The sequence below is a fragment of the Lepidochelys kempii genome, chromosome 4 (assembly GCF_965140265.1).
Source record: "Lepidochelys kempii isolate rLepKem1 chromosome 4, rLepKem1.hap2, whole genome shotgun sequence".
Classification (NCBI taxonomy): Eukaryota; Metazoa; Chordata; order Testudines; family Cheloniidae; genus Lepidochelys; species Lepidochelys kempii.
Window position 1 is genome coordinate 94,470,802 of NC_133259.1, and position 27,984 is coordinate 94,498,785.

General features: G+C 42.6%; 1 protein-coding gene across 7 annotated transcripts in view; it reads left to right on the top strand.

Moving 5' to 3' along the window:
* The window catches only part of ATP8A1 (ATPase phospholipid transporting 8A1), a 241,893-nt gene that overhangs the window by 39,356 nt on the left and 174,553 nt on the right, over positions 1–27,984 (top strand). For 3 of the 7 annotated variants that reach the window (XM_073342153.1, XM_073342148.1, XM_073342149.1), the window contains 4 exons: positions 9,674–9,719; positions 17,001–17,041; positions 18,425–18,498; positions 27,690–27,759. In XM_073342153.1, the coding sequence (XP_073198254.1) occupies positions 9,674–9,719; positions 17,001–17,041; positions 18,425–18,498; positions 27,690–27,759 (231 nt within the window). The other 4 variants (XM_073342147.1, XM_073342150.1, XM_073342151.1 and 1 more) reach the window with 3 other exon arrangements.

A 27,984-nucleotide genomic window follows, 5' to 3' on the forward strand; every position in this document is an offset into this window, starting at 1 on the left:
AGATTACGTTGCATGATCCAGAGCACTGCTGCTGTGGTTGACCTGCCCACCCAGAGCATCTGTCTGTGACTGACCTGCCTGCTGGATCTCAAGAACATCAGCAAAAGCTGTATTTTCTCCACCTTTACTATACTGTCTCTTCTTCCACTCATGCCTGTCTGTTTGTCAAAAGTAAGAGAAGTAACCATCTTTCACATCTTGGAAATGAGCCACAAAACTAATCCCTCCCTGCTAAGAATTGTTTTCCAACTCAAATAAAGGACTCCCATTTAAAGAGATGATATGTTTTGGTTAATTTTGTCTTATTTAATTGGGTTAAGTTTGTTATTTAATTTTAGTTTTAAACTGCTTCATAACTTTTTGTAGTTATGTTCCTTTCTTTTCCATATTTTAGTTAACAAATTCCAAAATTTTGGGAAGAATTTCTTAGTGTGTTTGCCATGAAACTAACAAACCAAGGTCTCTGTATACCAAACCCTGAACCTTGTTTAAAGATGGACAATTTCAGAGTTGTGCTAACACCTTTGACTCTTTGGGCCCATGTGTTCCATCTAAATTAATGCAATAGGGCCCCGTAATGAACCCATGGTAACCTCTTTCCTATTTCATCTCTCCATGAAGGCAGCATTCTTGGTAACTATCACCTCGGCTGGAAAAATCAGTGCGTCCTTACGCCATATTCTGTAAGGACAAAGTCACACTTAGGCATCCTCCTAAATTCTTGCTTGCCTAAGGTGGTTTTGGATTTTAATTTTAACCAATTCATACACCTGCTAGTTTTCTTCCTGAGACATCACTCACTGCAGCCAAATGAAACGACACACCTTGGATGTGGTGAGAGCTTTATATTTTTATCTGGACGGAGTAGCGCCATTTAGAACATCCCACAGATGGTTCATACCTTTTGCAGAAGGAGTTAGGAGCCAGTTTTCACCCAGAGATTATCCAAGTGGCTTTCAGACTGGATCAGGACCTAGTGTGCACACAGTCTCAGAGCTTCCCTTGCAAATGTTCCAATACCTGAGATATGGAGAGTGGCTTCAGTCAACACATTCACCTCTCACTACTCTCAGGTTCCAGCATCCAGATCAGATGCCAAGTTTGGCAGGGCTAACAAACTCACAATTCAAGTAAGGACTTCTCTCACTCCGCCTGTTGAGAAAACTGCTAGTTAGTTCTCAGAAGAGGAGTTGGTGTGGACATCACTCAAAGAAAGAATGATTACCTACGCTATAGTAACTGAGGTGGTTCTTCGAGTGCTTGTTCATGTTGATTCCAATCAGGTGTGTGCGTGTGCATGGTAGCCGGAAGATTTTTCCCATAGCAGCATCCCTCGGGTTGGTCTGGGCGCCCCCCTGGAGTCGTGCCTTCATGGCCCTCAATATACAGCCTGACCCGCCACCCCCTCAGTTCCTTCTTACCACCAGTGACGATAAGCTGGAACCTCCCATAGCCCTTACTTTAGCAAGCGTGTTCAACTCGAGTTGTTTGTACATAGTTAGTTTATCTTAGTAGTTAGTAGTTAGAGTTGTTGGGGGTCTCTACCCCCCTTCTGACTCCCTGGAGCCATGGTATGCCATGGTCCCTGGGGTTTAAAAACCGTGGTCTACGCGAAGTGCATGCCAAAGAGCGATCCACACTCCTCGTGTTTATAGTGCCTATGGGAGGGTCACCAAAAGGATCGCTGTAAGATCTGCTGCGAGTTCCGCCCTAGGACTCTTGAAGAAAGGGAGCAGCGGCTTAAGGTGATCCTCATGGAGGCAGCTGTACGCCCCCATTCGGACCCAGGCTCAGGGGACCCGGCTCATAGTGCTTCCTCGTCAACGTGGAGTGCCCCGGCACCATCATTGAATTTGGTGCTGAGAAAGGACGCTCGGCACTGGCACAGCACATCCCTAGGCCCAGTGGAGAGCAGGCACCGGTCTCACTCGCTGGTGCCTCAGAAGAAAAAGAAGCCGGACAGTCGGTCACCTCTGGCTAAATCTAAGGAAGTGAGACCCCAAGCGGGCCACAGATCGAGATCCGCCCCATTAGGGCTGTGTCGACTCCTGCCCGGGCAAGGCAGTTGAGTCTGGGCCCCCCATGTTCACTGGTCCCTACGGGCCAGCAGCTGCCACTTCCTTCAATGCTGGAAGCTTTCGATGTTCCTCGGGATCTGCTGCACCTTACGGCACCGTTCTTGCCCCCTAGGAGGGAGGAACCGCTGGTGATCCCATCCCACCCCCAGGTGCAGTCAAGAGGGAAGTTGGCAATGCTGTCCAGGCATTTCCCCCCCTCCATGTCCTTTGGCACCGGCCCACTCAGACAGAGAGCCTAATCGCTCTCCAAGATCTTGATGCTTGATACACTGATGCTCGGCTCCTCCATGGTCTTCAGTCTCAGAGTCTGACTCTTACCGCTCTCGGAGGAGTAGGAGCTGACGATTGAGTTCAAGGCAAGAGCTCCTGGTGCGGCCACCGCAGTGGCAGAATCCACCACAGTGGCCATTCTGGACCTCCTGGGCCTTTCACCAGAGCCAGGGAGGGATCCAAGGGCATCACTCCTCAGCATCTTCGGTGGCCTCAGCCACATTCGTCTCGCTGTCAGCCATGCAGCTCGCCTCGGCGCCTACTCACACGCCAATGCCATCGGCTGAGCGCCAGCGCCAGCTTTGACATCAGCGACTCTTTCGATCTCGGCACTGAGGACGACCTTGGTACTGACAGCAGCACAGACAATGGCCTCTCCACCTTCGTCGGCTCAGGCAGCTGGTTCAGTACTGGCTCCACCGGCAGCACCACTGATCTCTCCAGTGCCTGTACCAACGCCGAGTTTGGCATTGACAGCCCCGGTGATGATGGGAGCTCCATTGGCACCGATGTTCCCCCGAGAGTTGCAGACCCCTTGGGAGCTGATGGCAGGGAGCAGCTACTGCTTATAGGGGCTTGCTCCTCATTTTCTCTGGACAAGGCATTGGCAGATACAGCCATAACCCCAGCGCTTGAGGGCAGCAGGGTGCTACAAAAGTTACTGCAAAGGGCTGCTCAGGGTCTGGGCATTAAGTCTGAGGAAGTGGTCGAGGAGGCTGATCCCATGGTGGGTATCCTTGCCCCCTCAGGACCTTCTCTTATTGCCCTACCACTTATTAAGACTATTGTGGATACCACCAAGACACTGTGGCAGACCCCAGGTTCCTTGCCACCCGCTGCCAAGCACAATGAGAGGCATTATTTCATGCCCTCCAATGGGTATGAACATTTGTACTCCCACCAACCTCCTGACTCTCTTGTTGTGGACGCAGCTAATCAGCATGAGCGGCAGGGTTTCCAGGGGCTCTCCCCAAAAACAGGAAGGCTAAGCGACTTACCTTGTCAGGAGAAAGGTCTACTTTACAGGGGATCTTCCGCTCCATATTTTGAACCATCAAGCCATTGTCAGCAGGTACTCTTATAACACTGTGCGGCAGTGACCAAATTTGTGGAGCTCCTCCCTTCAGACTCCTGAGCCAAGTTCTTGGCCTTGGTGGAGGAGGGAAAGCTAATCTCCCAGGCTTCCCTCCAGGCCGTGTTGGACGGTGCTGATGCCGCAACTAGGGTCACGGCTAGTGGGGTGGCCATGAGAAGGGGTTCCTGATTCCAAGTCTCGGGGCTCCCTTATGAGGTCCAACAGACCATTCAGGACCTCCCATTTGAGGGTGTGATTCTTTTTTTCTCTGAAAAGGCAGACAAGAGGCTGCATAGCCTGAAAGACTTACAAGCCACCCTCAGGTCTTTGGGCCTGCACACTTCTGCCACACAGCGGAAACACTTTGGGCCACAGCCTCCTCAGAGGTTCTATCAGCAGAACCCCCAGGACGGTTCTCAGAGGAGGAACAGGAGTGGCAGGAAAAGACAATACCCGTCCTCAGGCCAGGGCTGTGGCCAACCCAAACCACTTTCTGGCCCCAGACCATCCTTTTGACGGTGCGGTCAAGGATGGCGCTCAAGAACAAAAGCTGGATCTACCCTTCCTTACCTTTTCCTCCTGACTGTCCCCTTTCTTCCATGCATGGTCCTATATCACTTCGGACCGCTGGGTGCTCTGCACTGTAGAGAGGGGATACTCCATCCAATTCTGTGCCCTCCTGCCCTTCCACCCTCCTTCCCCGTCCCTCTTCAGGGACCCTTCTCAAGAACAGCTCCTTATCCAGGAGGTGCAGTCGCTCCTATCTCTAGGGCCAGTGGAGGAGGTATTTCAGGAGCACGGGGGCGAGGGCTTTTATTCCCTAATATCAAAAGCCAAAGGCCACCTCAGGCCTGTCTTGGACCAGTGAGGACTCAACAAGTTCATGAAGAAACTCAGGTTCCACATGGTCTCTTTGGCCTTCATCATCCCCTCACTGGATCCAGCAGACTGGTATGCCACCCTCAACCTGAAGGACGCATATTTTCATATTGCAGTCACTCAGCCCCCTGAGGTTTGTGGTCAACAGTACCCACTACCAATTTAATGACCTTCCATTCGGCCTGTCAGCAGCACCTTGAGTTTTCACCCAGTGCATGGCCATCATCGCTGTGTTCTTGTGCAGGCACCAGGTACAGGTGTTTCTGTACCTTGAAGACTGGCTGATCAGAGGCTGCTCCAGGACCCAAGTGTAAGCTCAGATCAGATTCATTAGAGCCACCTTCGACAACCTGGGTCTCCTTCTAAATGAAGCAAAATCGACTCTGTCCCCTGTCCAGAGGATAGCGTTTATAGGGGCAGTACTGAACTCAGCCCAAACTAGGGCATACCTGCTGGAAGCAAGGTTTCAGGCCCTGAACGACAGGCCTCAGACAGTTTCCCACCATCACAGCCAGAAATTTCTTGAAGCTTCTCAGACACATGGCTGCCTGTACCTGTGTGGTGCAACATCCCAGACTCAGGCTTCGACCTCCTTAGTTATGGCTCATGTCAGTGTATCGCCCAGCCCAGGACAGCTTGGACAGGATTGTGACCGTCCCTTGCCTGGTCTTCAACTCCCTCCTGTGATGGCTAAACCCTCAGGAGGTATGCTCAGGGGTCCCCTTCGCCATTCCTCAGCCGTCTCTGTCGCTAGTGACGGACGCATCAGACTTAGACTAGGGAGGACATCTGGGAGACCGCAGGACTCAAGGTCTCTGGACTCAGGCGGACCTGGGTCTCCACATCGATGTCAGAGAGCTCAGAGTGGTGCGCCTAGCATGCCAGGCATACGTGTATCAGTCATGATGGACAATACAACAGCAGTGTTCTATATCAACAAACAGGGGTGTACGTTCCTCTCCCCTGTGCCAGGAAGCCCTCATGTTGTGGGAATTCTCTGTAGAACATTCAATACACTTGCAAGCATTGTTCCTCCCCTGGGTACAGAACAAGCTGGTGGACCACCTCAGCAGGTCATTTCACAGCCATAAGTGGTCCCTTTGCCCGGACATCACAACTTCAATCTCCCAAAGGTGGGGCTTTCCACAGATAGACCTATTTGCCACGTGACACAACAGGAAGTGCCAGCAGTTCTGCTACCTCCAAAAATCACAGCCCAGGCTCCAGCGTGGACCCATTCCTCCTCCATTCTCTCCTATACACCTTTCTGCCCCTACTGCTAATTCACAAGGTACTCCTCAATATCCGGAGAGAATGAGCTCAGGTCATATTAATACACCAGCCTGGCCCCATCAGCAATGATACACATCTCTCCTAGACATGTCCGTGTGAGCCCCGATCATCTTGCTCACACTTCTTCCCAGATCTTCTGAGACAAAAATCATGGTCTTCTTTAACATCCTAACCTCGAGACGCTTCACCTCACGGTGTGGAAGCTCCATGGTTGAACCCAATGGAGCTGTTCAGACCAGGTTAGACAGGCCCTCCTTGACAGCAGAAAACCCTCTATGAGAGCCACATACCTTGCCAAGTGGAAGAGATTTTCAATCTGGTTGGCGCAGCGCTGTTTGTCCCCAATGCTAGCCTCAGTGCTGCTTATTCTGGACTACCTCCTCCATCTAAACCAGCAGGTGCTTTTGTTGTCATCAATAAGAGTACACTTAACTGCCATTTCGGCCTTCTATCTGGGCGGAGAGGGCTGCTCTGTGTTTGCTAACCCTATGGTCAGCCGGTTCTTAAAAGGGCTCAACAGGCTATACCCAAACGTCCGTCAGCCTGTCCGTGCCTGGGACCTCAACCTGGTCCTTTCTAGGCTCATGGGACCCTCCTTTGAACCATTAGCGACATACTCCCTGCTCAACCTCTCTTACAAGGTGGTGTTCCTTAGCCAGGAGGGTGTCTGAGCTCAGGGCTCTAAAATCAGAGTCTCCCTACACAGTGTTCTATAAGGACAAGGTTCAGCTCAGGCCTCATCCTGCTTTCCTCCCGAAGGTTGTGTCGCAGTTTCACATCAACCAGGACATCTTTCTCCCGGTATTCTACCGTAAGCCTCATTCCAGCAGCAGGGAGCAGAGGCTCCACTATCTGGATGTCCGCAGGGCACAAGCCTTTTACATCGAGAGAACTAAATGTTCAGAAAATCGGTCCAGTTATTTGTGTCAGTACCAGATGGAATGAGAGGTCAGCCTATATCATCACAATGCATCTCGTCATGGATAGTATCCTATATTCGTGCGTGCTACAACCTGGCAGGTATTCCTGCACCTCCAATCACTGCACCCTCCACCAGGGCGCAGGCTTCATCAACAGCATTCTTGGCTCAGGTTCTCACTCAGGAAATCTGCAGGGCGGCGACGTGGTCCTCCATCCATATTTTTGTCACGCACTGTGCGATTACCCAGCCCGCCAGAGACGATGTGGCCTTTGGCTGAGCAGTGCTGCAATCAGTGGAAGACTCTGACCCCACCACCTAAACTTGGGCTTGTGATTCACCTGATTGGAATCGATATGAACAAGCATTTGAAGCAGAAAAACGGTTACTGACCTTCTCGTAACTGTTGTTCTTCGAGATGCGTTGTTCATGTCCATTCCAATACCCACCTTCCTTCCTTTCCCTCTGTTGGAGTAGCCGGCAAGAAGGAACTGAGGTCGTGGCAGGTTGGCAGGGCTCTATATTTCACGCCAGGAAGGCGCGACTTCAGGGACGGACTGACGCTATGGATGCTGCTAGGGGAAAAATCTTCTGGCTACCGTGCACGTGTGCATGCACACACCTGATCGGAATGGACATGAACGCCACATCTCGAAGAACAACAGTTAAGAGAGTGTGAGTAACCATTTTTTCTTCGAGATGTGGTGTTTTACACAGATTCCTCAACCTGCCCTGCATCCCTGTTAATGGGATTCTCACTTTTCAGGATTCTTATTAGTGAAGGATCTGAGTAGTGGTTGCAGCCTCCTGCCCCTTATAACCCTTGGCTATGGTTGCCAAGAGAACATCAGGGGCTAGTCAGAGTTACAACAGATACTGCTAGTCAGAAAGGATCTGACACACATGGGGTGTATATGCACCAAGAGTGGAATATGTGTTGACAGCACATCTTGAAGAACCAGTTACTGTAGGGTAAGTAACCTTTCTTTTTGGACTAATTACTGTACCTTGTCAGTGATCAAAGTGCATTGTGCATCATCTCAGCCATCCTCCATTAGGAGATTCCTTCAGTGGTTGGTTAATGTCTGTCAGAGAACCTGTCGCAAAATGGGATCTCAATTTATTTCTATCGTGACCAGGACATGGGCAGTCTGACCTAGTGGTCAAAGCAGGAGTCAGGAGGCAGGCCAGGTCAGATAGCAGGAGGTCAGAGTCCAAGACAGGTCAGAGGGCAAACTGAGAATTGAGCATGAGGAAGCAGGCAAGATCGGGTTACCAGGACATTAGAGGGAGGAGACATACTTGAAAGTAGAACCATGGATGGATAACTAGAGTCAGGCTGAGTCAGGACACCAGAAAGTGAAATGAGGGGAACAGGAAGCACGAGGCACACAGTCCAGAGCAGGGAGGATCCCACTTGCATGGACAATTTCCTGTTCCTGTGCTGGGTTTATATGGGAGCTATGGACCAGTCAAGATCCCCAGCATCCTGCCAGTCAGGTTCTAGAACTGGATTCCTCTATCGGGTTTCAGCTTCTGCCCTAGCAACAGTGAGCAGCTTTTTTTAGCTCCTTTTGTGGATCCAACTAGAAGACTTGCAGTCCCTGACAAGTGCTTACAAAGATTATGGCTGGACCTTTTGAACCTCTGGGAGAGCACTGTATTCAACCTGTTAGAGATGGCATTTTTAATCACAGTACATCTACAAGAAGAGTGAATGAATTGCAGATTTTGATAGATGTGTCTGCCTTCACTGTATTTCACAGAGATAAAAGTTGTCCTGTGTCCTGATCCAAAATTTTTGCCTAAAATAATGTGAGTTCTGCCTAAACTAATCTATTTGGCTACGCCTACACCGTCCTGCAGTTTGGACGATGAGGGTGTGAATAGCAGTGCACACCAAAGTGCTGCGCTATAATTCCCTCATGTGGATGCTGCAGGTGCAAACTAAAAGGTTCATAGTTCTCATTAATATAGTCCTGTTTGAAAAAGACTACATTAATGTGAACTAGGAACCAATTTGGTCACGGCCACAGCATCCATATGGGGGAGTTCAGCGTAGCACTTGGTGCGCACTCCTAGTTATGCTCCCGTAGTCTGAACTGTGCAGCAGTATAGACAAGCGCTTAGTCTCTTTTCCAGACCTTATTCCTTCTAGGGGAGAATTAGACTCCGTACTCTGTTAGAATTTTTATTTTGATCAGATGTCACCTAAACTTTTGGATCCAAAATAGGTATGTTAATGTTTTAGGTTGGGTATCAGTACAGGTGGGTCTATGGCTTGCCTTAGTAATGTTAACATTATAGAAATCTGCAGGGAAGCTACCTGGGGTTTAATCACATGTTTACACAACTTCCACTCCCTTGACTTGACATTTAGATCTGGTGCTCGCTTTGGAGGGCAGTTCTGCAGTCCTTGTTCAGTTAGAATTCATCAGCCCACCTTTGAGGTGGTTATATTGCTAAATAGTGTCCCAGAAGTGGTAAATATACAGAAGCTACCTCAAAGAAGAAATAGTTATCAAGAATAAATTCACTAACTATCCCTTTCATTCCTAGTTACAGAGAGCTGGCTCCACCTGTGCTACTAGAGCCATTGTAGCATATGGAAAGATTACTTTATCAATATCTTTTGCATTGGGAGAATGTTGCCTCCGTTTATTCACACTACTGCCTACCTTCCCTCCTCCTTTGGAGTTCTGTTGTCTTAAGAACTTTGAAGTTTAGCAGAAGGCACTCACATTGTGTAACCTCTTAAATCTCATCTCAGAAAATTCTGTGCCATGAAGTTTTATATGGTCCCAACGGAAACTACTTTTCTAGAAGACTCCTGAAGATTATGGGCACCATCCCACAAATGCAAGCTGTCTGCATCTTGGAATTAGGGTAGCTAGTGAAATATCCAGAATGGAGTGGTTCTTCAAAAGAACAGTTTAGTCTAGCACACTCCTTGACTTTGTCTAACAAGAATACTTCATTAAAATAAGTTTTTTTTTTAAATTGCTTAACAATAACTTGAAATAATCCTGCCTGGTTTTTTTGTTCGAGTGGGATACAGGAAGTGTGTGTGCACACGATATCTTTTCTGAAGTGTACATTTTACCTTGTTAACAAAATTACCATTTTAACTCAATTAACAGTTGTGCATTTTTATTACAGAAAAGACATAAAGCTGATAATGCAGTGAACAAGAAACAAACCCAAGGTAGGAACCATATAAAAAAAATCTCTTCTTTGCTGCACAATTAAAAAATTCAATCTGAATGTTGTGTGTATAATTATGGTTCTTTGGTTTCAGATTTGTCAGTATTATGTTTGAAATCACAAAGCATACAAGCTTACACTTTTAGATGTTTAGAATATAAAGACCTGATTTGTATGTATGTGTGTGCATGCATGCACTTTGCAAAACACATATCCATTTCTGTCTTGTGTGTGTGCCACAATTGCCCATGCAAATAGCTATTTATACCTCCAGATGTTTTTGTGTACTCACAATTTACTGAATTGTATGTAAAAATAGGCATGCAATTATGGAGGTAATTTTAAACTATGGGACCTAAATGTTTAGAATTTACAAATTTGAAATAGTTTGAACACCACACTATTATACCACAAATTAAAATATAAATTTGGAGTAGAGGGCATTATCCATAAAGTTGAACAAATGTTCAAAATAAAACACTTTAAACACAAGTAGTTTACAAAAATACTATTACAAAAAAAAGTTTGATAGATAACCTTACACATAGTTCCCCAGTTTTCCAGACAGTGTGACAATTCTGTATTTTCTTATTGTGATGAAGTCTTGCAGCCTTGAGAAAATGTAAGCATAAGATGTGTGAATGAGTAAGGAACAACTTTTCTAATTCCTGGAACAATGATGGTCAAGAAGTCTTTTATAGGTCCTGACTGTTGACCCAATGAAAAGGAGTTGAATAAATTCCGATGGAGTTGTCATCTCCTGTTATTCCCTGTTATTGCTTGCCTGGAAGAAACACGTGGACTTGTGGATCTGACAAAAAAAAAATGTTCTCTGGGAAGGAGGGCCCCAAGGATGGATGTAGTCACACTCATCTCGCTTTTACAGGATGCTGTGCGGGATGCAAAACTTGTGATCTCTCGTTTTCTTAGAAGCTTGCCAAAGAGATTTTATGGGATGTTACCATCTTGAATTTGAAACTTAGAAGACCAAGAAATTGAGGAAAAAGTGTGTTTGTCCCAAGGTCACTGTGACAACACTTTACCAAGGAAACTGGAGACACAGACACCATGGACTAGCCAGTTGACCAGAACATGATGCCCACTGACATGACAGTACCTGAGCCAGAAGACATCCCCTGATTCCCCAAACTGCAGTTCCTGACTGACTCTGAAGCTCCACAGACCAAGCAAGCAGAAGAGCAGGTCCTTTTTCTTTTCTTATGACTAGATGCACAGTTCCTCAGTGTGGGACATTGCCTTTCTGTAGCTGTAAAGGTCAGAATCAAAGCTGAATTGATGGCTGACAAAGGACTAGCCCCCATTTTCCAGAAGCCCCCCCCCAGTTTTGTTCTGTCTCCTGTAGCTACTGCCAGGGTCATCCAATCCAGCACTTACTCCAAGAGAGAGGGTTTAAAAAAAAAACAAAACACATGCCAAATAAACATGCACAGCTGGTTCGTCTGCTGCCTGGAATTACCACAGAGCCGCTGTGGTCCTTTTCCCTGACTGCTCATGTAACAGGCTAGGACTACGGTGGAGAAAGATCCAAATGGAAGACCTCAGCTGTGTTCCTCCTTCTCTCTGTTCCTGTCAGAGGACACAGAAGGAGAGATTTGTGCCTTGTGGACATCAGTCAGCTCATCCACTGGCTTTGGCCACCTTACCCTGAAACCAGGAGGCAGTTCCTCAGGCATTCCTCACCAGCAAGGAATCTGACAGCCTTGCTGCAAATGTCTCAAAGGATGGCAGAAAAACAAAGAGAGCCCTTTGTTGTTGCATCAAAGGGCAGTGGGTCAGCACAGGGAAAACATAAGCAGGACTGGCTGAATACACCACAGACAGAGCAAGGAGCAGCTGGTAAGACCGTTCTGGATGCATATCCTCCTGCAGTGCAGATCTCATCATCATCCCCAACCCCTTCCTTGGTTGGGTAGTTCATTCCTCTTCCCTTAGTGCTAGAGGGAGTTAAGAATTTTGCATGAGGGGAAAAGAAGAGAATCTTCCCCTCAGGAAGAAAGTCTCTCTTGGAGCTCTTGAATTTGGTGTAAAAAGAGCCTTTACCTCAGAGGCTACAATCCTGTGAGTTCCAGGCAGCAGATGCAGTATCTCCTACAGGCATTCTATCCGCTCTCAAAAGGACACAGATAAAGAGATGCCTGTTAGTAGAAGAGGTTCATAGGACTCCTCATCTGATTCAGGTTTCCAATCCCCACCTTCTCAAAAGGAGTCAAATTTAAAAAATGGAAAGGGGATTCAATAAATTTCCAGAAATTACTATCCTTGTTCTTCTGGAGATAGTAGTTCCTCTGACTCATTACTGGATGGCACCAAAGGCTCTGTTCACAAGGTTTTCCTACATGGAAAGAAAAAGCATAATAAAAGGAATAGAGTTATTTGTGTCTGGTTTTTCTTCATCCTTCTCCTCATTTAATTCATTTTCATCCTCATCTTCATGGGCATCACCAAAGAAAAAGAAGGCTGTTCAGTCTGAGTCCAAGAGAGGAAAAAAGAAGTCAAGAAGAAAGTCAGGATCTTCTTTACAGGAGGGAGGTGAACTCTTTGCCTCAGGGGATGAATCACAAGATTAAATGAAGCAGGAGGATCTTTTTTCAGCTGATGATTAGATACTTAGGTATTCAGTCAGATGAGCTCATTAGAAAAGATTCTAAGGAGGGAGAAGAGAGAATTGATCCAGAAATTACAAAAAAAAAATTCCAGCAGGTTCAAGATCTGAAGCACACATTCTTCTTGATGTCTTTTTGGACAAGGTTTTACTAGAATTTCATCCAGGAAAGGATATACCTGTATTTCCTTCTGCTTGAGAAAAGCCACCAGAACAACAAGGATTTATTATTTATTTAAGGTATGTTATTCTTCATTTCCCAGGCCTGCAGCCTATTTGACCTTTCATATGCAGATGGTTGCTAAATCTTGTTGCTTATTATTCTTCAGTATCACCAAAATCCACCTTTCCTTGCTATCTCCATTGCAACAACCTTGTCTCATGCCTTGGCCATCTTACATGACAGTCTTCTTTTGGCCTTCTTGCCTTCTCTGCTTTCTGTCTTCAGGCAAACCAAAATGCTATATCAAAAGTCATGTTCTCTCCTCTCAGTTCTGACCAGATCACCCACCTCTTTGAATACCTAAAAAGTATTTGTCTCCTGTTGCATCAAATTCAGGCTTTTCATCCTCACCTATTAGGCCAAATATGCCACACCAACATATTTGCGTTTATTTCCTCCTTTCCATTTCCAGTGCCCAATTCTTTCATTTTACCCTCTTTCCCAGCCTCAGCTTGGAATCTTCTAGCATGCTGTTCCCTATATCTGGAACAATCTTCCTTTCCCTCTCTTCCTTGCATTCTCTCTCCTTCAAATCCCTACTTAAATTCCAGTTCTTCAAAGTAATACCTATTCTCTTCTCATTAGTAATACCCACACTCTATCTATTGTCCAATAATTTATATATATATTTTTTTAAAATGCTGCATTATTCAGGGCAGGGAACATGTCTTCATCTGTGTTTATAAACTGCCATGTATGTGGATATGGTGCTTCTTATAAATGATTTGTAATAAAAATAAAAGGATATCATGTTAGCATTTTCATCAGAGAGCATTCTTGAGATTGTTTCCTATAGTAATGTTATAAGATTTCAGTTCAGATTGTGTTGTTTCTTCCAGAATCTAATATTTTTGGGAGCATCACTTATCATAATCGAATTAAAATGTGTCTTAATTTTCCTTAAATTTTTATTTCATTCTGCTTCATACACATTTTATGCTGTAATTAATTAATGCAAGAAGTATGGGGAATAAACAGGAAGAACTAGAAATACTAGTGAATAATCACAGATACAAGATAATTGGCATCATAGAAACTTGATGGGATAATTCATATGATGGGAATATTTGTGTAGAAGGGTACAGCTTGTTCAGGATGGACAGGCAGGGAAAACAGGGAGGAGGTGTTGCCTTGCTATCAAAGATGTATATATTTGCCCTGAGACAGAAAGGGAGGCAGGTCTGTTGAAAGTCTCTGGGTAAGGATAAAAGAGGTAAAAAACAAGGATGATGTCATGGCAGGGGGCCTATTAAACAGGAAGAAGAGGTGGATGAGACTTTTTTTAAAAAACTAACAAAATTATCCAAAACACAGGAGTTGGTAGTGATGGGGGACTTCAGCTACCCAGATGACTGTTGGGAAAATAATACAGCAGGGCATAGATTATCTAACAAGTTCTTGGAATGCATTAGAGACAACTTTTTATTACAGAAGGTCGAGAAAGTGACGGACTGGCTATTCTGGATTTGATTATGATAAACAGAGAGGAACTGAACTACATGAGAATCTGAAGGTTGAAAGTAGTGTGGGTGAAAATGATCATGAAAAGACAGAGTTCATGATTCTAAGGAGCAGGAAGAAGGAAAACAGCAGAGTAAATATAATGGACTACAAAAAGGCAGACTTTATCAAACTCAGAATTGGAAGGGAAGCAAGTCTAAGGGAAAAAAAGAGTTCAGGAGAGTTAGCAGTTTTTCAAAGAGACATTATTAAGGGCACAAGAGCAAACTATAACAATGCATAGGAACCGATAAAAGTATGGTAAGAGGCCACACTGGCTTAACCAGATTTTCAGTGACCTGAAACTTGAAAAGGAGTCCTACAAAAAATGGAAACTAGGTCAAATTGCGAAGAATGAGTAACAAGGGTAACAAGAAAGCATTTTACAAATACATGGGAAGCAAAAGGAAGACCAGGGACAGGGTAGGCCCATTACTAAATGAGGAGGGAAAGATAATAACAAAAAATGGAGCAATAGCCTGTGATGGGGTGGAATAGGCCCAAAGGCCCCCTGCTGGAGGCCTCAAGGTTCTGCCACACCCATGCCAGGGAAGGAGAAGTGGAGAGGTCCTCCAAGCAGGCTAGAGTGGCTTCAGGGGAGGCAAACAATCAGGGCCCAGGAGGGCCCTATAAAAGGAGCTGCAGAACAAAGCACCAGTTAGTTGCTGCTTGGAGCAAGAGAAGAAAGTACTGCAGGCCTGGCTGCCTGGGAGAGCAGCAGGGCCATGGATGGTTTGCTAGCAGGGACTGGCGGGGGAGCATGGAGGGAGCTCCTGGCTGGTTGGTAGGACTGAATAGGGACTGAGCCTGGAGAGGGCTGCAGGAAGATAGTGTCTCCAGGGAGGAAGCCCTGGGGCTACAGCCCCATACCAGGGCTGGACTACTTAAAGACCAAAGCCCAAGGAGGACTAAGGAGAGACAGGCCCCAGTGGACCATATACCCGGAAGCGGTTTGTGCTGGTTCACATGCAGATAGTGTGACTCGGCTGGAGCGCTGTGTCACTGACAAACCTGCCTGAGACCCACTGAAAGGGGTCACCAGAACTAAAGAACGCAGACACGCCCAACCTGAAAGGGCACTCATGAGAGGTGGGTGCCAAATCCGTTACATAGCCAAAGTATTAAATGCCTTTTTTGTGTCAGTTTTCACCAAAAAGTTAGCAGTGATTGTATGACTAAGATAGAGAACTACAGAGTAAATGGGTAGGATCTAAGGCTAAAATAAGAAAAGAACAAGTTATGAATTACTTAGAGAAGTTAAATGTCTTCAAGTTGGCAGGGACTGATGAAATACATCCTAGAATACTTAAGAAACTGATTGAAGAGATCTGAGCCATTAGCGATTATCTTTGAGAACTACTGTCTGGAAAAGCATACTTAGAGAGTAGTTATCAGTGGCTCGTGATGGAGCTGAAAGGGCATATTGATTGGGGTCCTGCAGGGATCAGTCCTAGGTCTGGTTCTATTCAGTATCTTCACAAATGATTTGGACATTGGCACAGAGAGTATACTTACAATTTTTATAGATGATACCAAGCTGGGAGGGGTTGGAAACACTTTAAAGGTCAGGATTAAAATTAAAAATGATCTTGACTAACTGGATTAAATAGGATGAAATTCAACAAGGACAAATGCAAAATTCTACACTCAGGAAGGAATAATCCATTGTATAAATACAAAATAGGAGTACTGCAAAAGAGGATCTGGAGATTATAGTGAATCACAACCTAAGTATGGGTCAACAATGTAATACTGTTGTAAACCAAGTGAATATAATTCTGGGATATGTTAACAGGAGTGTTGTAAGCGCTAATCAGCACTGATAAGGCCTCAACTGCAGTACTGTGTCCAGTTCTGGGCCACCACACTTTGGGAAAAATGTGGACAGATTGGAGAGAGTCCAGAGCAGCTAAAATGATTAAAGGACTTGAAAACCTATGAGGAAAGACTGAAAAAATTGGTTTTGTTTAGTCTGGAGAAGAGAAGACTGAGAGGGGACGTGATAGCAGTCTAGAGTACATAAAGGACTGTTCTAAAGAAGAGTGATAAATTTTTCTCCTTAGCCACTGAGAAAAGGACAAGAAATAATGGGCATAAATTGCAGAAAGGGAGACTTAGTTTAGACATGAGGAAAAACTTCCTAACTGTAAGGGTAGTTAAGCAGTGGAACAAATCACCTAGGGAGCTTGTGCGTCTCCATCATTGGAGTTCTTTTAAGAACAAGTTGAACACCGATCAGGGACTGTCTAGATCGGGGTTCTCAACCTTTTTCTTTCTGAGGCCCCCCCAAACATGCTATAAAAATTCTATGGCCCACTTGTGCTACAGTAACTGGTTTTCTGGCATATGAAAGCAAGGGCTGGCATGAGGGGGTAACAAGCCGGGCAATTGCCTGGGGCCCCACGCCACAGGGGCCCTTATGAAGCTACATTGCTCAGGCTTTAGTTTCAGCCCCAGGTGGCAGGACTGAGGGCCCTGGGCTTCAGCCCCATACAGTGGGCTTCAACTTTCTACCCTTGGCCCCAGCAAGTCTAATGCTGGCCCTGTGGCCCCCCCTGAAACCTGTTTGGGGGCCTCCAGGGGGCCCTGGACCCCTGGTTCAGAACCACTGGTCTAGATAATACTTAGTCCTCTCTCAGCACAAGAGATTGGACTAGTTGGCCTATTGAGGTCCCTTTCAGTCCTACATTTCTATGATTTTCTAACCCTATAAAGTCTTGTTATATGAAAGGTGCTGTACAAATTAAAATTTAATTTTTATAAATGAAATGCTTGACCTGAAATAGCAGAGAATGTGTTGTTCAGTAAAATGCCATGTGAGTATACTGCTCTATTTTATACACATGATTTTTAGTAACAGGGAACACAAGAGGTGTGTCACCTATAACCAGAAGTTTTACTGTTGTACAGTCTAATTGTGTGTCTTTGCTTTTCAGTATTGAGAAATGGTGCTTGGGAGATTGTCCATTGGGAAAAGGTGTGTATTTGTTTTTTTGTTTTTGCTCTTAAGGGGTGTAAATTTTATGTTTATACTATCGTTTGATACAGTTTATATATTTGATATCAGAGTAAATGACAGTCATATGAATTAATTTACAAGTATGATGGAAAGCATTAAAATGTTCAGTTTTTAGTAGTGCTTTCTAGAATGTTAAATTTAGCTTGTTTAATAAAATATACTTTTAGGCCCAAAACCAAATTCCTCTCTCAGGCAAAACTATCATTAATAGTTCAGTGAAAGGTCTGCCTGAATAATATTTCAAGGAAAGTTTTGCCTGAATGTCTTCAGCTCTTGGGATATTAGCATGACATCTCTGTATAAGTACCTTTAGCACTATTAAAATTAATAGACAAGAAAATAGCTCAGTTTTTATATACTGAGCAAAAATTAGTAAAAATGTTTTTAAAGTTACTTAATATATTTGCAAAGCTTACCCTGTGTTTAAAATACTAAAACTTCAGGCGTTGTTGTGAGGTAATAGAGCAGTGGTAAATTAGGGAAACAGAAGTACTGTTCAAAAAGTACTACTTCACACAATGCACAGTCAAACTGTGGAATGCTTTGCCAGAGGACATTGTGAAGGCCAAGACTATAAACAAAGTTCAAAAAAGAACTAGATAAATTAATGGAGGATAGGTCCATCAATGGCTATTAGCCAGGATAGGCAGTGATGGTGTCCCTCACCTCTGTTTTCCAGAAGCTGGGACTAGGGAACAGGGGATGGATCACTTGATTACCTATTCTGTTCATTCCCTCTGAGGCACCTGGCATTGGCCACTGTCAGAAGACAGAATACTGGGCTAGATGGACCTTTGGTCTGATCCAGTATGGCTGGTCTTATGTTCTTATTTGCAAATGTTTGTCAAAAAACAGCTTTCATAGATTTGTGTAACCTGAGATTTCAGTAAATTTGATCCAATCAGATCTTTTTTTTTTCCCCCTGTGAAATCATCTAATTACAAACAGGAAAGGTTTAATTTCATGAGGTTCACATCTGTTTGCATGGGTTACATACAAGTTAGCTGGAACCAGGAGCAGGCATCTGCTGTGATGCAACAGAACTCTGAGTTTAGGGAAACTAATTTCCTTTTGTGTAACTAGGCTAAATATACATCTGATTATACAACAATAATAAGAGTTCCCAATATCAAGGGAGATTAAAGTGGAATATATTCAATGCCAGGAATACAATGTGACTAGGCCTCATTTCAGTGGGATTTGGGGACCTAATACCCCTACACTCTTTTGAAAATTGTTGCCTAAATTTTGAACTGTCTTTTGGCAAATTGAGGATTTACCTATGAATAAAAGTTAGAGATTCTGTGTTTGACTGTTAACCAATTCCCAGTTTTCTTACAGGTAGATGTTGGAGATATAGTTATAATAAAAGGCAAAGAGTATATACCTGCTGACACTGTACTTCTCTCATCAAGGTAGAGATGCCCACTGATGCTTACAATGTAGAGGCTGGTTTCTCTACCCTGCATTAATTTTGTGATTGCTCCAAGGAAATAAGACAAACAGAAATATTCTTTACCTCTACCATAATTTTACATTTAGTATTGAAAAATAATCTGTATTTGGGTATTTAAAATCGTAAACACTTTTTCATGCTTAGCATATATAATAAATAAAAGGAATTGTACCAGTCAGTTTTGTTAGAGGGGTCTGCTAATCCCCTAGGGGCATTATATTACCAGGACCTTTAATGCATTTAGACTTAAATCTGTTGTTTGATATAGTGAATGGATCTGTTTGGCTAGTTGGCAAAATTCAGTAATAGACAAATTAACTTTTCACTATATTAATAACAAATTCAGTCATTTTTAAAGATACACTGATGTTTTGCCCCATACAAGAAAAGTCTGTTTTTATGAATAGTTGCTAATCTTGATGGTTATGTTCAGATTTACATGTGTTAGTTTAAACTGAGTAACCACCAAATTATCAATTATGGAATTTTACCTATGATTTGATGTTTTTATGAACAGAGAATTTTTCATTCTTTAATATGTAGATGTTAAATAGAATATCTGTATATTCCATCCAAATTTTCAAATTATATAAAGCTTCGATCTTTAAACATGAAACAAAAACTCAGTTTATATTAATCATAACATCAACACTGCATAAAATCATAAATAGTATAAACTAATCATTTTTATTTTTTAATGAATATTCTTAGAGGTTGTTTATCATCATTTCCTTGGAGAGTTTTATTTATGAAATCCAGATTTTACTATGTAAAAGATGTACTTTTTTCAGAATCTGTTTGATCAGGTCATGCGCTATTTGCGGTACCTATTCTAACAAATACTTTGAAATAAGAATTATTTAAATGCTGCAGAATAACTTATGTATTTTGATTTGCAGTTGTATGCATCTATTTTCTAATTTTGTTTATTTTTTTGTATTACTATAGGGCCTAGGAGCCCTAGTAATGGACCAGGATCCTAGGTGCTGTACAAACACACAACAAAAAGTCTGTTCCTGCCCAAAGAAACTTAGTCTGTAAACCAAGAGACATCAAATGGATGCAGAAAGCTGGGGGGGAGAAGGGGTGTAAGTATAAGTAAACAGGCAGTATTGGCCCACATGATGGGCAATGATCTCAGCACACCAGCAGCCTAACAGCTATCAAGTTTTTGGTAGGAATCACAGCAAAGGAGAGTTTTGAGGAGGGATTTGTAGGGGGATAATAAGATAGCTTTGCAGTACTGTATGCCTTGGAAATGTGGCAGATGATGTGGCAGGAAGCTGAATGCATTTCACTGGCTTTGTTTGAGAATAATCTTGGGAATTCATTGGAGAGATTGTGTAACCAATCTGGAATTGTGTTGCGCTGTCTGGGTCAGCAGACAATGGACTCAGTAATCAGACAGGGATGGCTATGGTGGATGGCCCATGTCAGCAGACTTCTCTGAGGCAGAAGCATAAGGTTTGTCTTAGACTGGATTCCACCGGAAAGGAAGAGAAGACATGGACAGCAAAGACCAACCTATTTCAAGATGATCCAGAAGGATGTTGCCATCATGGAGACAACTTATAATGGAGTCAAACATTTTGCTCTGGACAGACAGTGGGGAAAAATGGGTTGCCTTGTGTGCCACAAGGCACTAGAAACCCTAAATCTAAGTTGACAACTTGATCGCGAATGAGGGATGATAGGCCGGGTGGGGACTGACTGTAAAGGACCTTGCAAGTGGCTTCAATGGAAGCATTTATAACTTCAGAGTGTTTGTGCGTGTTTGGGGTTAAACTTTATGCATGTGCTTAATTCATTGAAGTTAATAAACCATTCATGTGCATAAAGTGTTTGCAAGATAAGGATCTTTGGTAGTCTATAAAAGGTGATTGGGTTGGAAGGAGGTGAGTTATTATAAATTGGGGATTTCTGTTAGTGTAGATCATCAGTTAAAACCAACATTTCCTAATGATAATCTAAAATCAGAGAGAGAGAGAGTGTATATTCCTTAATTACAATCTATGGATTGTTTAATACAAGAAATGACCTGTCACAAAACTAGGGAGAGGAGACAGATTTTCCCCAAAGAGCCACATAATAATGATTTACCTTTAAAATAACCTATTTTATTTTTCTGTATATGATATGAACTTCTCATTTTAATGGTCAAAACAGCTATGAAAAAAACTAATTTATTGCAATTAATATTCTATTAAAATTAAATCACAAGAAAATAGCTCCTGGTTTTTATATGTTGAACTGAGATCAGAATACTGATATTTTTTTAAAGTCATTGGTCAAAAAGTAACATTTTATTCAATAGATACTGTGAAAGGAATTTTCATTTGAAGGATTTTTTTAAAGCTATGAATCCTTAATTAGCAAGGCAATCTGTAGTATTTCAGAGGTCCCGATAGGTCATGGAATTAATGTCATCCAGATGTCCAGTATTACAGAGTAGATATCTTTGAAGTGCTGATGTAATAACATAAAATAATTTGGGTTGTAAGCACACTCTCTAATGAATCATTTATTCTGTTTGCTTTATGGCAAGATTATTATAAAATCATGACTGGTGTGGAGAAAGTAAATAAGGAAGTGTGACAGGTGTCGGTCCTCCGAGCCCCTAGGGGCGATGGAGAGCTATGGTGTCCGTGGCAGGCCTCAGCCACACCTTCCGGGCGTTGGGGAATTAGCGGGGAAGGTGTGCCGGCCGGAGTCAGTAGTGCGCCCCTCAGGCAGGGGAGCGCCGGCAAGAGTCAGTAGCACGCCCCTCAGGCAGGGGAGCGCCGGCAAGAGTCAGTAGCACGCCCCTCAGGCAGGGGAACGCCGGCAAGAGTCAGTAGCATGCCCCTCAGGCAGGGGAACGCCAGGGTAGAGGAACGCAGGCCCACCCAACTCCACTGCGTTCCAGCCCAGGGCCCTGACAGTGGCAGGAGGCGAAAGTCCCGCCGCTGGGTCAGCGGGGCCGTCTGCGCCCGCTGACCAAACACACCCACCCCACGGTGTAGTTAGGCCCCTGGGCTACTTCCTACCCGGTCTCTCAGGCGGGCAGCTCCGGTCCCTCCATCTCCTCCGGGTATTCCGCTGCAGGCAGCTCCGGTCCCTCCATCTCGTCCGGGTATTCCGCTGCGGTCCACTCCCGCTTCCCCTCGGTATCGGACTCACGCTGGCCCGGGCTGCAGTCAGACCCCTCCAGGTCCTCTGGGTATTCAGCGACTGGCAGCCCTGGTTGCCACAGGCCTTCCTCCTGGTCAGGCTCCTCCTTGCCCAGGGCTTCGCCTGGGTCAGCAGCAGGATCACAAGGGAGCAGCCTGTGTCTGTCTCCCTCTCTGGTGCTCTCTTCACTGGGCAGAGGGCCCCGCCCTTTGTACTTCCTGTCCCACCCTTCCCCTTCCGGGGATTGGCAGAAGTTTGGCCTGGCCCCGCCCACTCAGGCTGCAAGGGTGGCTCTTTACCCTCTGGTTCGGAGGGGAGCCACCCTGGCTCCCTACAGGAAGTGTTACTCTTTCTCATAAAACATGAACTAGGGGTCACCAAATGAAATTAATAGGTAGCAGGTTTAAACCAAACAAAAGAGAGTATTTTTTCACACAACGCAGTCAACCTGTGGAACTCCTTGCCAGAGAATGTTGTGAAGGTTAAGACTATAACAGGTTCAATAAAGAACTAGATAAATTCATGGAGGATAGGTCCATCAATGGCTGTTAGCCAGGATGGGCAGTGATGGTGTCCTTAGCCACTGTTTTCCAGAAGCTGGGAATGGGCAATGGGATAGATCACTTAATAATTACCTGTTCTTCTATTTCTCTCTGGGGCACCTGGCATTGGCCATTGTTGGAAGACAGGATAGTAGGCTAGGTGGACCTTTGGTCTGAACAAGTATGGCCGTTCTTATGTTGTTAGTACTTATTTCCAAAGCCTATTACCATTTCTGTCCTCCTGGGATAGAAATTTGTAACTCAGAGGTGTTCCTTCTCCTTCAATATCTTGTTAGGCAGCACAGCATCTGAGAAAGTGAAATCTTTTAGTTCTTTCTGAAGGTTTGGTGAAGGCCCCTTTCATACACAAACAATGTGTCCTCTCTGCATTATCATAGGAGTGTAGAAGTTGAGGAGTGCTCTGCTCTCTTGTTTTGTTGAGGAGTAGTGACCGACATTAAGAGAGAGACACAAAAAGATGCCTTGATAGTTCCAGTCATTATAGGATCTATATGCTAAGTATGAAAAGAAGGAGGGGAGATGGCAGAGTCATGTGAGGCTTGGTATACACTACCCCTTACGTCTGTATAAATTATGTCATCCAGATGAATATGCCCACCCCCCTTTGAGCAACGTAAGTCACACTGATCTAAGTGCCGGTTTGGGCAATTCTATGTTGGCGGGAGACTTTCTCCTGCCAACATAGCTACCACCTCTTGTGTAGGTGGATTTGTTATGCCAATGGGACAGTTCTCTCCCATCGGCAGAGAGCGTCTTCACCAGATACACTACAGTAACGCCCTGAATTTTCCTCATGCATGGCATCAGAAGTAGGTCTTTTGAAGCAGCAGTGACCTGATAAGCTGTGTGGGGCTCCAGTCTTTATCCTTCCCTTCCACCCACAATCAGGGGGTTTAATTCTCTCCTGTATCCTAACTCCACTTGGTGAAGAACAATGTGGGGGCTATCAGAGAACTGCTTTACAGCTCTTTGATTTTATGGGCTGGTATGGACTGGGAATGGTATATGTGTTTGGAAAAGAGCTCCTTCTGTGCTTCCTTCTTAAAATTCATTCATTTGGGGATGCTTTTCGATATCAAGAAAGTATTCTCTTTTCAGAATGAGTGACAGAGATCTGGAATCAGATCCAGAACTTCAAGTTTGTGTGCCAGATCACTCTCAAGTAGATTGTGCATTCTATGTTAACATGGTTCTATAGGCCAGGCTCTATTTTAGGTTGCTAAAATGTGATTGGTTCTTGAGCAAGGAACAGCAGTTTCTGGAGAATTTTACTCAGAGTTCTTGGTTACTTTGGGAAGTTTTATCCCTGTTACGGTGGAAGGACCCGTATCTTTTTGAGACTGAGCTGACAAACTCAGAATGGACTTACATCACAAAGGCTCCAGCAAACGGAAAATGGACAAAAGAAGCATCTCCTTTATATATTTACATCCTTGTGATGAGGACTGTCTGAGTGCTGTTGAGATTTCAGAATTCAGTTATTTGATGGTGGGGCTTGGCATCCTGACTATTGTGTTGTTGATCAACAGGCAAGGTGGATTTTTAGATGGGCATCTGTGGTCCAAACATGTCTGCTTCTAAGTTATTGGGAAACACCTGCGCAAATAACAGAGCCTGAGAAAGACGGGGGGGGGGGGTCCAGGAACAACTTTATGGGTACATTCTTAACAATTTGGAACCACGTTTCTTTGCCATGCTTTCAGTCCCCTGTACCAGATCCACAGACTACAAGGGAATATTTGTATTTGTATGGCTTGGTTGTTCATGTTAATGCTTCCATGGTGTTTTATCAGATCGCGGGGAAAGTTTGTTTTCCCCCTGTTCTGAGGCTAGAGGTGTGGAAGCTATGAGGACACTCATTTCTAAAGTTTGTGAGTCTCTCCAAGACAAGCCTATCCCAACATTTTGACAGTCCAGGTCTCTGGTCTTAGGGCCATTTAGGAGAGGTTCAGTACAGTTTTTTTTGTTTTAAACACCTTGAGGGGGGGACATCATTTTGAAATGTGGTGCTTGGAGGACCGATAAAATAATTAATTTAGTCCCGATAGTTCAGGTTAGTAAGAGTTTTTCATCAATTGTTATAAAGTTATTTGTTCTGTCAGCAGATACTCATTTTTGAATCATTACTATAGCCATGAAAGCACTCAGCTGAAGTTATAGAGAGATGAGGATTTAATCAAATAAAGTGTGTAAAATAAGACTAAAAGAATCTTGTGTTCTTATTGACTCTTCTGCTTGTGAGTCTCAGTGAAGTAGAATGGCCACTAAGAAACAGAAAATGTGCATCCCCAGATGAAGAAACAAAATTAATAAGTTAATTATTCATATTTTTGTGGCTTTCCTATCTTTGGATAAACTTAGTCTGTTTATACAGGTCGTATTAAGTTGGAGAGTTGAGGAATTTCTTTAGTCTCAAGAGTGACTTTCTTTTCCCCAAGGCTGCAAAGGGCTGACAGACCTGAAGTTTCCCTCCATCCTGCATTTCTGTACCATGACAGAGTGCCTGCAAACAGAATAGTTTATTTGTGTATGTATGTGTATTGAATTTCTTCAGAAGAGGAAAAATGTGTGCCGCATGCTTGTCAGCCAGATAGTGCCTTCAACTGCATCTGTTTTTACAGAAAAACAACAATGATCTCACTAGTGTATTAATCTGAGCCTTCTATCCAGTCTGTATATTAAGATAAATAAAATATTGTCAAATGGTCATTATTTTCCAAGCAATATAATATTATTATGGTAGCTTCTAGAGGCAAGGGCTTTGCGGTGCTGGGCATTGTACAAACATACGGTGTAGAGACAGTACTAAGTATATTTGGATATTATAATACTTGGGTATCAATAATACTTAGAATCAAAGTTTATAAATTATGATTGGATGCAAATTAAATTGGATTTTTATCTACATGTAAAGATACTTGTCGTCCTACCTTTTCAGAAAAAGTTGAATACTACTTCTAATGCTACTGTATCTCTGCTTTGGGACCTTTATATAAGCTGTGATTTGAGAACATAGGATGCTCGCATTTTATTTTAACTTTATTATCAAAGTTTTCTGAAACTTAGAATCTGTGTTTAAAGTAAAGCAAGCTGGTTGAGCAGAAATTTATATATTGTCTTCTGCTCTCTGACCTGATTTAAATGGATTTTGAAAAAATTGTCATCAAATGTGTCTATTAACATGTATTGTTTTTTTGTATAATAATTTCAGACTTCGTCTCTTTTTGTCTCTTTGTCCATTTGATTTTTTCCCGTTACTCATTTTTCTGTTCTAATCATTTTTAAACTGGGATATGTAGGTGGCAGTAGGGGAAATAGTGAAAGTGACCAATGGGGAGCATCTCCCAGCTGATCTCATCAGTCTGTCATCAAGGTTAGAATAAAACTGGTTGCACAGTGTATGTGGGTCCTCATGTACCAAATTTGAAAAATGTAGTTCAATTTTTGTCTGAATAGCTATGTTGATATCAACTGTCTTAAAAACAAACACATTACAGAGGTGAATCTTATTGAAATAGAAAAGATTTAGTTTATCAAAATATTTATATAGGTTATTAAAACATATAAATGTACAATAGTATTCCCAAATACTGAAAAATTGTTTCACTCCTCCCGAGTATATTTTTGTATTATATTCACAGAAACTACGAAGCAAATTTTCATAAAACAAACCGTCACTGTGAAACCATAGTATAACTTTGCATGTTGTACTTTAGGCAAGTGGAGAGGAATACATTTGAACCATAGGCAACTCATTGTTTTCGATAAATTATATAATATGACAAAGTATTAACATTTGATACATTTTTATTAGGACCCTCTGCACAAAGTTGGATGTTGCACATTCTGTACTGCATGTGATGGAAAAATAACTCCATTCTTGTGTGTAGTGAAAATTGCATGTTTCTTTGATATACTTCAGCTTTATACGAGTGTTTGTATTGTGGCTGCACCTTCTTTTGTTTTTCACTAACAAATTAAACAGCCTGCTGTGATCTAACTGTAATCTGTTTACTTTGCATTCTACTAAAATGGTTGCAATTTAGCATGTCTCTTATTTGTAATGTCTTTGTTGCCTTAGCTTTTTCAAAGTGCTTCATAAATGAGTTTATTTGTGACTGTTAAACTAATGAAAAATTAGACAAAGGCATTTATTGAATCAGCTATACTAAAACAGTCTAAATGGAAGTCTGTCATTTACATTCTTAGAAAAGTTGCCCAAGAAAAAAATCAGTGAGATAATTGTGATAATTAAATGCCATATTTTAATAGCATACAGTGAAAATATGAAGAAGTAATCCATACATTTTAAAAAATTCAAAATATTTGCCACAAGATAAAGTTAATGGCACATTGGCTACTATTCAGCATTGATTACAAACATGCTTTAAACTTTCTCTATTTATTTATTTAATAATATTGAATTTCCAATTTAATTTTTTAAAAAGGAGAGTAAAAGCATTTTCTGTTTAAAACCTAGAAGATTTCAAATCACCATAGAGATTAAATTCCTATTTATTTACTCGAAGTATTTCTAGTGACTTCCTGGGCCCTTACAAAAACAAAGCTAAATTTCTACCACAGATCTAAATTATTGATTCTGTGCTCCTGTCCAGGAACTGACAGCTGAGTAAAACATTTCAGAAATCTTGAACCCATCATTCCTGACTCTGCTGCTTATTCACCATGTGACCTTAGGCAAGTCACTTGATGTTTCTGTGCTTCAATTTCCCCATCTGTAAAATGGGACTAATAATGTTTACTCAATTTGTATCTGAAAATGTCTTACTAAGAATGAAAAGTGCTATACAAATGTTTATTATTATTTATTAGTTAATATTTAAGACTAAGTCTGTTGACATAGGAAATATGGTATAATGATAATACATGGCGGGGTGGTAGCATGAGTCTGAATAAATGCATGACTCCAGTTGCAGTATCTTGCATAAACTCAAACTTGTAGTCTCATTCCTTGAGAACAAGGTTTACATAAAAAGAGGGAAGACCTCTTTGGGAGCTAAATGGCAGTATATCAGTTGTGCATGTCTGTTATAAAGAAATATACTAATAGACCTTTTGCAAATGAACTTGAAATATCTGGAATATTCTGATCAGCTGTTAAATGTAAATTAGTGAGCACATGTGAACCTTGAATAGGAAGCTTTCTAAGTGTCTGGAAAACTCCAATTATATATACACGTTTTTCTTCATAGTTTTGATATATTTATGGCAGACATTTTCTGAAAATGTGAATGACTTAATAATTTTGCACAACTATTTGTCCGTAGGAGCTTTTTTATCTGAAGGCTTTTATTAAAGGAAATATAATATATAAATATGTTAAGAGATTACAGAAAGCTTTTACATGTCAATAAATTATTATATTTGTTACTGTGATATATTAAAAGATAATTGCTTTATTTTTTTCTAAAATAAGTGAACCACAAGCCATGTGCTACATTGAAACATCAAATTTAGATGGTGAAACAAACCTAAAAATTAGACAGGTAAGAATGTGTATGTTTTCAATATATTATTTACAGATACTTTAAATATCTGATTGTCTTATTTCTGTGTACAGTTATTTCAGTATAAGGATGTACTGCTGTTTGTTAAGAAATATATGAAATAATGTTTTAGGAGGTTTAATTGTGACAGATTTTACAGAGTGGTAATGTTAAAGAGGGATTTGAATGTAAAGAAGTTCAGTGGCTGTTAGTGAGTAAAAATGT